We start from the raw sequence: 12738 nt of genomic DNA, 5'->3' as shown, positions 1-12738 counted from the left end.
ACCGTTTAAATAACTAGCTAGCGAATACTATAAATAATTTAAATAAATGATTAAATTAAGGTAATATAGACGGGTAAGTATAGATAAGTAGGTATAGATAGGTAGGTATAAATAGGTAGATATAAATTAATAGACAGATAAATAGATAGATAAATAAATAAATAGATAGATAGATAGATAGATAGATAGACAGGCGGGTAGGTAGATAGGTAGGTAGGTAGGCAGGTAGATAGGTAGGTAGGTAAGTAGGTAAATAAGTAAATAGGTAAATAGGTAAGCAGGTAGGTAGATAAGTTAGTAGGTAGGCAGATAAAAAAAAACTATCGCTATATTATATACTAAATTACCTAAAATAATATAATCTATTTTATACTAACTGCGTAAACTAAGTAAATACTATTAAGTGTATAGGAAGAGCAATACTTACTTATTATTTAAAGTAAGTAAGATATATAAAATACGTGAGGAGGGCATTATATATTAATTGCGTATTAAGTATAAATAGCTATAAATACGCAATTAGCTATACTACGTTATTAGTTTCTATTAAATGCGATAATATACTATACCTAAGTCGATACTATACGCTATATATTATAATGCGCGAAATATATATTTAGCTATAATATACTGCCAAATGCTATAAAAATACTAGTAAATTTTTTCCTAACGTAGTATTATATATTTAAAGGACTATAGTCCCTACTAAGCTAGTTTTCTTCTTTATAGTAAATCTTAAAATATAATTAGAGTTAATTTATTAAGTAACCTACTTTACTAGTTATATTTACGCTATTAACTTTATATTTACCTATATACCTATATTAGGAAAAAAATTACCAGCATTTTTATAGCATTTAGCAGCATATTATAACTAAATGCGTATTTTACGCATTGTAACGTATAGCGTATAGTATTAACTTAAGTATAGTATACTGCCGCATTTAATAAAAACTAATAACGCGGTATAGCTAATTGCGTATTTATAGCTACTTATACTTAATACGCAATTAATATATAATACCCTCCTTACACATTCTATATATCTTACTTACTTTAAGTAATAAGTAAACATTACTCTTCCTATATACTTAATAGTATTTACTTAGTTTACGTAGTTAGTATAAAATAGATTATATTATTTTAGGTAATTTAGTATCCGCCCCACGTGAATCCGGCTAAGCCCTCCGGGCTTAGCCCTACGCAGTTCAACGGAAAACCGAGTTTAACGGAAATGTTCACCCTAAATCCTATACACCAAATTCCTTATATATTTTCTTTACCCCAACCATGCCTATAGAATACGAAATCGAAGAGGCACGTGTACAAGATGTAGTCGATTTCTATTGCAGTATGGATAAGCCTAATATCACTAAGGCAGCTAAAGCAAAGGCCGCGCTATATAAACGCGTCTATAATCGAATCAATGGCATTAAAAGCAAGATGGAGCAACGCAGCCCCAATCGTAAGCTTAGCCCAGCACAGGAAGCTGCTCTCCTTGCATATATCGATCGTATGGACCGTCTTAGTTGCTCTACTCTTATCCACCAGGTGCACAGTGCCGCTAAACGGATTCTTCGCATAGCAACGCGTGATGGTGAAGAGCCTCCTACTCTTGGGCGCAACTAGACTACACGGTTTATTATAAGTAATCCTTCTTACTATAAAGTTAAACAGAAGCCTCTTAAGATCGATCGCGCCGTTATAACTAACCCTATTGCCATTAACGAGTGGTATAAGTTATATTATAATGTAGTGGATATACATCAGATCTAGGACGCGGATTTATATAACTTTAACAAGAGTGGATTTCGTATTAGGATTAGAGGCAATTAGTTCATTATAACGCGTCTAGAGGAGAAGTCTAGGTTTTAGTTAGCTAGTGAAACAAATCGCGATTTCGCGTCGTACTTAGAGGCTATTAGTGGTAATGGCTGTGTGCTTCCACCGGCGATTATACTTAAGGGAGAACAGATCCTCTACCATTATATTACGCACACAGATCTTCCAGATAATTACGTGTTAGGTGCGCAAACGGTAGGCTATTTAAATAATGACTACGCGTTTAAGTGGATTAAGCATTTTAATAAGTATTCAAAGGCCCGGCAAGTGGGTGTATATTAACTACTTTTCCTTAATGGGCACGGCTCGCACCTTACAAAGGAGTTCGCAGAATATTGCAACGAGAACCGTATTATTCTATTCGCAATTCCGCCTCATATAAGCCACTTTCTGCAGCCTCTAGATGTTATTCTCTTCCAGCCCTTTAAGCACAACCATCGTAAGGCTGTTGAGATGGCCACTCGAACTAGGTGCACGGATTTCAATAAGGTGGAATTTCTATACCATCTAAAGTCTATTCGTGACGCTACATTTAAAGCCTCATCTATTAGATCAGCATGGAAGAAAGTAGGGCTAATTCTATACAATCCAGAGGTTGTACTGTCGAAATTACGCGAACGCGCATTTATACGTCCTTAAACGCCTCTACCTATAGTGCAACGACCACCCCTTCCTAAGCCGCCATTAACACCAATAACCCCACGGAGCGTTAAGCGCTTAATTACGCGGCTATATATAATCGCTAGTACACTAGATAGAAAGGAGAAGTGGCTATACGAGAAGCTGTTGCGTGGGGTATACCGGAATGCCTATTGCCGGAAGCTAGCTAAGGACGACCTCCACAATATGCAGGCAGCTGTTTAAGCCCGTCAGAAGCGACAAAAAAAGGATCAACGCGTTATTAGTAAAGGAGGCTTAATATCTGTAAAGGATGGGCGCCTTAAAGTAAGCTAGAGGCTTAAAAAGGAAGTAAAGGCTGCGGCACGGAAGGCTGCGCGAGAGGTAAAGAAGAGGGCTTAGGAAGACACAATAGCACAACCAAGTGGCTTAGGTACGTGATAATTGATATATAGAAGCTTCAATATTACTGCTTTAATTGCTCCTCCTTTAAAAGTTAAATATACAACGTCTATATATAAATCTACAGCTTCAAAATCACGTAGTGGGGCATATTTCCGTTGAACTCGGTTTTCCGTTGAACTGCGTAGGGCTAAGCCCGGAGGGCTTAGCCGGATTCACGTGGGGCGGATATATAATATAGCGATAGTTTTTTTCTATCTACCTACCTACTAACTTACCTACCTACCTGCCTACCTATTTACCTATCTATCTATCTACCTACCTACCTATCTGTCTACCTACTTACCTACCTACTTACCTACTTACCTACCTATCTGCCTATCTGCCCGTCTACCTACCTACCTATCTATCTATCTATTTATTTATCTATCTATCTGTTTATCTATCTATTAATTTATACCTACCTATTTATACCTACCTATTTATACCTACTTATCTATACCTACCTATCTATATTACCTTAATTTAATTAATTATTTAAATTATTTATAGTATTCGCTAGCTAGTTATTTAAACGGTTGTCTAGCTCTAGTAGTTATATAGCTTTAGTAACGGTTATTTAGCTCTAGCGATAGTTATATAGCTCCGGTAACAGCCGTCTAGCTTTAATAATAGTTGTTTAGCTTTAGCGACTATTACAGTATATACGGACTGTCAAGGTATAATGTATAAAGTGACTATATATAATTGACAAACGATGTCGTATAAGGATCTATATATAGATATAAGGCGGTATATATACGTGTCGCTTAGGGGTTAGGTCTATGCTCGTATTATAGTAACGCCAAGTTATAATAACGTATTAGGTTAGTGCTGTAATAGTATATTCCCCTTCTAAGGCAAGCTCCTATAAGCTAAGTAACGGCAGTAAAAATGCGAAGGTAAAAAAAAAATAGACTATATATATCCTTATCCTTCTAGTCCTTAAAGGTTCTTATCCTTCTAGTTCTTAAAGGTCCTTGTCCTTATAGTCCTTAGACCCTCCTACCTATATCCTTACTATATTGCTTTCCGCTAGTGCTTATCTTAAGCACTAAATAAAGCTAAAGGTAAAGGGGTAAAACGAAGGAAATAGAAGAAAATTTATCTATGGGGTGTATGGTGGATATTAATACTTAAAAGGCTTAGGGTGCGGAGATTAAGGTTAAGGCGTAGACTTAAAAGGCTTAGGGGTTATAGAGATTAAGGTTATTGCGTAGACTTAAAAGGCTTAGAGTATAGAGATTAAGGTTAGAACGTAAATTCTTATTACGGTAAACTTAAAGTACTATCTATATAAATTTAAAGGCGGAGATAGAGGTGGAGATAAGATCGTAACCTATAGTTTTATATTATAATTAAGATATAAGGAATATAGCCCGTAGGGTAACCTCCCTATAACCGGCTTAGAAACTTAGGACGTAAAGTAGTAGCATAGCTAGATACGAAGACTTAGAGACTAAGAAGAGGAACTATAGCCTATAAGGTGTCTTCCTACTACCAGCCTAGGAAACTTAAAGATTAAGAAGAGAAACTATAGCCTATAGGGTGTCTCCCTACTACTAGCTTAAAAACTTAAAGAGGAGACGAAGAGATTAGTTCTTAAATAGATATAGAGACTTTACTAAATCGGCGTTAACGTAGAATAGGGGTAAGAATCCCGCCTAGGGTAGGGTAGCTTTAAAACGTGGCTTTGGAAATAAGGCCCTACTAAGGGCGTATAAGATAACACGATATATTATTACAGTACGTGCGGACTGTTAAGGTACGATATACGAGGTAACTGTATATAATTAACAAACGATATTATATAAGGATCTATATATAGAGGTAAGGCGGTATATATACGTGTCGCTTAGGGGTTAGGTCTGTGCTCGTGTTATAGTAACGCCGAGTTATAACAATATATTAGGTCAGTGCCGTAACAGCGACGGTTATCTAGCTCTAGCAATAATTATCTAGCTCTAGCGACGGTTATCTAGCTCTAATAATTTTTATCTAGCTTTAATAACGGTTATATAGCTCTGGCGATGGTTATTTAGCTCTAGTAATAGTTATTTAGCTCTAGCAACGATTATCTAGCTTTAGTAATGGTTGTTTACTAGCTATTATTCTAGTATCCCTTTAGGTAGGGAGGATATAAAAAAGGAAGGGTAAAAAATAAGGTGGCTACTTAGGTATATATAGGGGGTATACTTAGTAGAGGTATATATAGAAGATATTAGGAATATAGCGGGGACCTAATGCAAAGTATTGTATAGAGTCTTTATACGTAGAGCTTTGCGTAAAGCTTTATACAGAGCCTTTATATATAGAGCTTTATATAGAGCTTTATACAAAGCTTTATACAGAGCTTTAGGGGGTAGTAGTTTTAATATTTATTAATAAAGTATTAAAATTATACTTTATATATGCTTACTGATATTAATAAAATTTAAATTTTATAAAAATTATACTTTTATACTTTTATGTATGCTTCCTAATATTAATAACGTATATATATATATAAAATTTAAAATTTAAAATTTATAAAATTTATACTTTTATATATGCTTAGTAATCTTATAGTTAGCACTTAGTAGCTAAACGCTAAGACTTAATTATAAATACCGCATTTAGCGGCTAAATGCTAGAAATGCTAGAAAATGCTAAAATGGCTAAAAAGTAAAATTAAATGTTAGTAAATTTTTTCCTGACGTAGCCTATTAATAAGTCTACTATAATACTTTCTATAAAGCTTTATTATATATTTACTACCTAGCTATAGTATTAATAAAGTTAAACAACAGACTACCTTAAGCACTAATTATAATACTATTTATAGCAGCAATTACCTTAGAATTAGGAGGAGATATTAGCATATGGAATAATAATTCGCAAATAATTACTATAGCATAATTTAGAGATTTTATAGATAAAATAAACAATAATTAAGGAGCATTGATATAGTAGTTATAGGATATAAAAATAGAAAAGACTAAGATACTATTAATTAAAAGGTTTATAGGAGGAAAATATAAACTAAGAGGATTCCTTATATAAATAAAATGAAAAATTAGATATAAAGAAACTAAGCTAATAAAACTAATTAATTAAAATAGCATACGTATGATTATTCTTAATAAGTTAGGTATTAAAGTAGTTTAAACCCTAAATTACGAAGATATAAGTTAATAGGTTAGAAACTACTAATTTAGAAGTGCGGTATATATTCTTAAGCTAAAAAGATTTACTAGTAGACTTATATAAATATATAGAGGTCTAGAATTAATAGCAACGGCTAAAGGAAAGCTTTATTAACTTATATAAAAGGGATTAATAATAAACTATATAACGTAGTTCTAGATACTAATAGCGTAAACTAAGTAGAACTAAGGGGCGTTAATAGCATAGTATAGAAAATAACTAGGGGCTAGGGTTGGAAATGCTGTTATTAGATAAAACCTAAGTAGATAATTATATAGCTGTAAGGTATAGGCGACCCTAGGGCAACCTAGGGATAACTTGCCCGTAAGGTATGTGCGCTATATATACCTAGGGAAAACCCTTCCTACCTCGCATACAGACTCCCCCTTTTCCCTTAAGGATTCGTCTCTATATATACAATATACCCTATTATTCTATTATTAGACTCCCTATCTACATTCTTACCTTATATTTAAATCCTTACTAATCCTATTAGGAGGATAGCTGGTTTAATCTTTCTATAATGCCTTTAAAAAGAAAACTAACGCCTATACCTAATAGTAATACGCTAGTAATACAACTGTAAAACGCCTTAGGATCTAGTATAAACAAAACCGCTAGAAGCATGCTAGTAGTATTTAAGCTACATCCTAAACCTTAAAACGATTAGATATTTATAAACGCTAAAGACTAGTTTAACTTATATATCTAGGCTTAATAGGAGCTTAGTAAGGTTACTAGTATCTTACCTAATACCGCTAATATAAAGGAGCTAGATGAGCTAGCTAAGAAAATAGCCAACTTATAGAGTATTATTAGTTTAATAAAACCCCCCCGTTATCTCTTTAGTAAAAAGTATAAGTTATATAGCGAACGCATACGCCAAACAAATCTTAACGCCCTAGTTAAGAAGTTACTACCTAATATTAGCGGTACTACTTAATAGTATTTCGACTAGTGAATCGCTGCAGTTAAGAACTAATTTAAGGTTAATAACGCTAACTATCACTATAAGCGACGCACGCGCTAGGCCATTAAAGGTTTTATAAAAGAAAATATAATTGCCTAACTAGTTTATTACTAGTTAGGCATAAAGGATAAGGGCCCTTTACTATATAATAAGTTTAAGACTATAGTCTAAGACTAGATTAGGAACCCTATAGTAAAACGCTTTAATAACGCTATAATATACTATACGGCTATTATAAAGGAGAACTAGAGGTTTAATATTTTTTTAGCCCATATATATAGCTTAGAGAACCTCTTCTTATATACCCCTTTTGTTAATCCTAAATAATAGGTAGACTTTTAGTTGTTATATCTCCTAGCCTACCTATAAGCAGAGCTTTTCTAACAGAACTTCGCCCTAATAGGTAAAAACCGCTAAGGACCTTTTTAATAAAACCCGCCGTATAGAGTAATTGCTTAATACTATGAAGCTCGCTAAAGATCGCGTAAGTAGTAGCGGTAAATTATTGTGTATAAAGCGTGGTCGCAGTATAGGCTTTATAGAATTAGGTTTAGGGAATAGAACCTAAAAAGGGTAATGCTTTAAGTAAACTCCTAGGGAGATTACCTAAAAGCCAGACGGCTTAGGGGACCCCCTAAACGCTAGTACTATATATATAAGTTAAAGGACCGCAGGCGGCTACTATAAGAAATACTAGAAGTAGGCTAATAAAGAGAAGTTAGTTTAGCCTTCGAAAAACCTAAAGCCCTAGTAGTGTATCTTTCTTAACTATAACTAGGGCCTAATATAGAGGGAGAGAAGAAATGTATTATAGTATACGTTGTAATAGATACACCCTAGGGCGAAGTCTACCTATATACTTTATATAATAATAGGTGCCAAATTAACCTTATTAATTAAGATGTTGTTTATAGGTTTAACCTACCTATATACTACGCGCTATATTTATATAAACTTATTATATATTTTCTTAATAGTAACCAGATAATAATCTAGGATACTTATAATCTAATAATTACTACCAGCAACTCCCAGAGTACCCCTCGTACTATTATCCTGCAGACCTTTTAAGGTAGCTTATTTAATGGTTATAATATAGTTCTTAGATAGGATTGGCTCGCAAAAGCAAATCTATTAATTAGCTTCTATTCTAGATAGTTTATTTAGGGTACTTTAGACCCTAAACGCCTCTAGATAGTTACCCTTAATACTCTCCTAGTAGATATTAAGGCTAGTAAAATAATCTATTCGCTATAGCTAGAAGACATCGTCTCTATACTAGTTATAAATATAATAAAGGACCTATTATTGCTAGTAGCGAGTACCTATATAAACCCTTTAGACGTAGAAACACCGGTTATAAATATGGTAGAGGACTTGCCGTTACTAGTAGCGAGTACCTATAGAGACCCTCTAGTGCTGGCGCAGATTACCTATACGTAAGGGGAAGGTAATTAAAACCCTAAAACTATTAAGTATACTATAGTAGAGCTATATATACTTTTAGTGTAAATATACCTGCGAAATATATATCGGCTATACCCTTCTCTCTACTAGCTCCGGGAAGCACACTACTATATAATAGTTGCTTTAACCTTCATGGCCCCTAGCCTACTAGATATATATAAAAAGGATATTAATATTTCCTTTAATAAGCTAGCAAGCACGCTACCGCAGAACTCTAAGTACGACTATATAATTGACTTAGAAGAAGGCAAGACGCTACTATAAATACCCCTTTATAACCTCTTATAGAAAGAGCTATAGATCTTATAAGAGTACCTAAATAGTGCTCTTAAAAGGGGCTAAATTTGGCCTAGTAAGTCGCCTACTAGAGTGCCTATCCTCTTTATACTAAAAGTAGACGGTATAATACGGCTATACGTTAACTATAGACGCCTAAATAAGATCACGATTAAGAATCGGTACCCCCTACTACTAGTTAGCAAACTCTTTAACAGGCTTAGCTATATAAAGATATTTATAAAGTTAGATATTTGTAATACATACTATAAAATTTATATTAAAAAAGGAGATAAATGGAAGACCGTATTTAAGATACGCTATAGTTACTTTAAGTACCTAGTAATACCCTTTAGTTTTATTAACGCCCCTATAACGTTTTAGAGCTATATTTATAAAGCTTTAGGAACCCTAGTAGATACTATCTACGTATTTTACCTAGATAATATTCTTATCTACTTAAATAACGAGGATAAGTACGTTAAGCACGTTAAATAGGTACTACGACAGCTCTGCGCTTAGGGCCTATATACTAAACTATTAAAATATATCTTTTATACTAAGAACATTAAGTTCCTAAACTTTATTATTACCCCTAGGGGTATAATAGACCCTAACCGCGTAAAAGCTATTAAGAAATAGCCTAAGCCTAAGTTCTATAGGGACATCCAGGTCTGCCTTAGCTTCGCTAACTTCTATAGGCAATTTATCTAGAACTATTTAGATACCATATACCCCCTACACGCATATCTTATATAAATATATTATAACCTAACGTTAGATAGGAAGAAGAAGCAAAAGCGTAAGTTAAAAGGGCCTACTAAATAGTATTAACCTTAGTCCTGGCCTAATAACGCTTAGTAAGCGCTCTATAAGCTACGCGCTACATTTATATTAACTCTACTACTTTACTACTTTAACCCTAATTTACCCTTAATAGTAATTACTAACGCTTTTAACTATGCCTATAATAGTATACTTCTGCAGCCCTTAGGATAGGGAGATTAACTCTACTAGTACCTAATCGCCTATTATAGTTAGAAGCTTACTAGCCTAGATATATAGTATAATATATATAATAAGGAACTACTCGCTATAGTGCAATACTTTAAGACGTAGCGCTACTACCTTAAATACGCCGCGTATATAACACGCGTGCTTTATAATTATAATAATCTTAGGTATTTTATAACTACTAAGAGCTTATCTACTTACTAGGCCTAATACGCCAAGAAACTAGCTAAGTTTAATTTTAAGATTAAATATAAGCTAGGTAAAGTAAATCCTACTAATATACTATCCTAGCGCCTGGATTATACTAAAGGCTTTAAAGACAGTAGTAAGAGGACAGTCCGTAATACCATACTGCCTATATTATAGTAAAAGTTATAGGTTATAGGCCTTATAGACGGCCTTAGTGCTACTATACTATACTAGTAAGTAGTATACGTATAGTTTATAAGTAACCCTTATAAACTTAGCGCCGGCGGATTAGAGTGTCCTACTATTCTCTCTAAGACTACTTTAACTGGCCTAATAGCACTTAACTCTAGGGAAGACCCCTTAGCCTAGGCTATGGTCCCCTATAATAACCTAGTAAGTTACTTACGTATTATATATTACTTTACTAGTATTAACTTTACGTAGAGTCTCGTGCTATAGTAAGAGATAATAGTAGCTGCTTTAGCTAAAACGGCGTTTATAAAACACCCCCCTAAGTTACTAGTTAATTTTATTTATAAAGTATAAAAAAGGGACGCCTTTATACGCTCTATATATAATTAGTTAACCTAAAAACGAGTTCCTACTAGTAATAAGAACTATACCCTTAATAACTAAGGACTTTTAAGGTAAAATAATAAGGTCTAGGTACCAAATTATATACTACTATAATAGGAGATCCTTAAGCGGAATTATAACAATCCTATAGGCGGCCACTATAGTTTTAATTATACTTTTAAGGTAATCGCGTAAAAGTATACTTGGAACGGCCTTACCTAGGACCTCCGTAAATACCTAGATAATTATAATACCTACTAATACTCTAAATCGCGCCGCTATAAACCCTATAGTAAGCTATAGCCTCTTTAGGTCCCTACCCGAGCCTAGCGGCATTATTTACTTAACTTTATTACGGATCTCCTAGAGTCTAAAACTCTTAATAGCGTAGAGTATAACTCCGTCCTTATCCTTATAGACCGTTTTATAAAGCTAGTACGCTACTATCTAGTGCGTAAGATAATTAATGCTACGCAACTCGCAGAACTTTTATTTAGAGTTTTTGCGTAAATAGGGGTAGTATATTTATAAGCGAGTACTAAAGCACTATATACTACTATCTCCGCGTTTAACGTAAACTTAGCACTATATTTTACCTATAAATAGATAGTTAGACAAAGCGTTAGAACTAGGAGCTTAAGGTATACTTACGTATATTTATAAACTGGGAATAGTCTAATTAGGCCTTCCTACTTAAAAAAGTAGCCTTTGCCTATAACTCTAAGGTCTATACTATAATAAAGCGTTTCCCCATTAAGCTCGCCTATAGCTAGCTACTAAACGTCCTAAATAGAGTTCTAGATAGCGTCTAAAATGCTTAATAAGATAGAAAGGAGTCTAAGTTAATAAATATCTAACTCGTAAAGACGTATTTATAACGCCTACGCCTTATATATAAGGTAGCGGCGGCGTTAATAATATACGCCTAAAAGCTTTAGGTAAAATACTATAATTATTACCACCTGGCTAAGCACTTCGCCGTTAGTAAACGAGTCCTACTCTCCTCCAAGAATATCTATATAAAATGTCCCTACAAAAAGCTTAACTGTAAGTTTATAGAACTGTTTTAGATTCTAGAGCGCGTAGGGCAGTAAGTATATAAGCTAGAGCTTCTACCTATTATAGTACGGCTCCACCTAATCTTTTATATCTCCCTACTAGAGCCTTATAGGTCACGCCCTAGGTTTTAACCCCTAGCAGTAAAAGAGCTTAAGGAAGGTAGCTAGGAAGTAGAAGTAATTATTACCTACTAGAATTATGCTAGATAATTATAGTACCTTATTAAATAGCTAGGATGGCTAAATAAGTATAATAAATGGAAATACGAGATAGAACTTAAGAATTGTTAATAACTATTAGAGAAGTACCGTAAGCGGAATACCCTAGCCTCGTAGTTAAAGCGCAGGCGAAAAGTAAGCGCTACTACTAAAATATAACCTACACTAAAGCGGAGCAAAGGATGTCCTAAGGGATTAAAGAATAAGTAACGCTTATGGTAAGAACTGCGATATATATATAGGGTAAAGTTTTAATTTATCGGTATCCTATATAAGCCACACTCTAACGCAACCTAGCTATACTAGTAATCTATAGGCAACTTATAAGCAACTTATAGGCGGGGCTATAGCGTACGCTAGTAACGAAGCTTAATTTAAAAAGTACCCTTTTTAGACCTAGTCTGTTGCTCTATGCTAGCTTAGCAGATTATTTATATTAGAAAATAGGCCTATTTATAACTAGGGTCTATTTAGCCGAGGTCCACGACCTACTAGTAACCCGCTAGTAGTAACCTATACTAATAACTTATACACTATTCTATGTATATACTCTATAGATAACGCGTAAGGCTAAAGCATGGGTTAGCGGCGGATTTAATAGGTATATAGCCTTACCGTTTATAAATCTGGCTGTATATAAGTAACCTATAACCTACCCGTAAAGTATATACGGCGCTACGCCGGTATAGCATAAGGTTAAAGCAGGGTTAGCGGCGGATTTAATAGGTATATAGCCTTACCGTCTATAAATCTAGCTGTATATAAATAACCTGCGACCTACCCGTAAGATATTAACAACCTATCTATATAAGCGAGCTTTGGAATACATCTAATGGTCTACTAAATTCGGGTAATAACGTTGAGCTATAGGCTCTAGGCGTA

At 34.1% G+C, this 12738-nt stretch overlaps 3 protein-coding genes across 3 annotated transcripts; all 3 read left to right on the top strand.

Moving 5' to 3' along the window:
* Nucleotides 1-1353: 1353 nt before the first annotated feature.
* Nucleotides 1354-1629, top strand: K441DRAFT_583188 (uncharacterized protein; the record flags this gene model as incomplete). Its single annotated transcript, XM_067644490.1, has 1 exon — nt 1354-1629. One exon carries the CDS (start codon nt 1354-1356, stop codon nt 1627-1629), a length of 276 nt encoding a protein of 91 aa, XP_067499055.1.
* A 261-nt stretch (nt 1630-1890) lies between these two features.
* Nucleotides 1891-2124, top strand: K441DRAFT_583575 (uncharacterized protein; the record flags this gene model as incomplete). Its single annotated transcript, XM_067644503.1, has 1 exon — nt 1891-2124. A coding segment is annotated over one exon (234 nt), but the record flags the coding sequence as incomplete, so codon positions are not given.
* A 108-nt stretch (nt 2125-2232) lies between these two features.
* K441DRAFT_583445 (uncharacterized protein) lies at nt 2233-2481 on the top strand (the record flags this gene model as incomplete). Its single annotated transcript, XM_067644497.1, has 1 exon — nt 2233-2481. A coding segment is annotated over one exon (249 nt), but the record flags the coding sequence as incomplete, so codon positions are not given.
* Between the last annotated feature and the right edge of the window lie 10257 nt (nt 2482-12738).

The sequence above is a fragment of the Cenococcum geophilum genome (genome assembly GCF_001692895.1).
Source record: "Cenococcum geophilum 1.58 unplaced genomic scaffold K441scaffold_55, whole genome shotgun sequence".
In the NCBI taxonomy this organism is placed as follows: domain Eukaryota; kingdom Fungi; phylum Ascomycota; class Dothideomycetes; order Gloniales; family Gloniaceae; genus Cenococcum; species Cenococcum geophilum.
The sequence above is the reverse complement of the archived record's forward strand: the minus strand, read 5'-3'. Positions and strand labels throughout refer to the sequence as shown.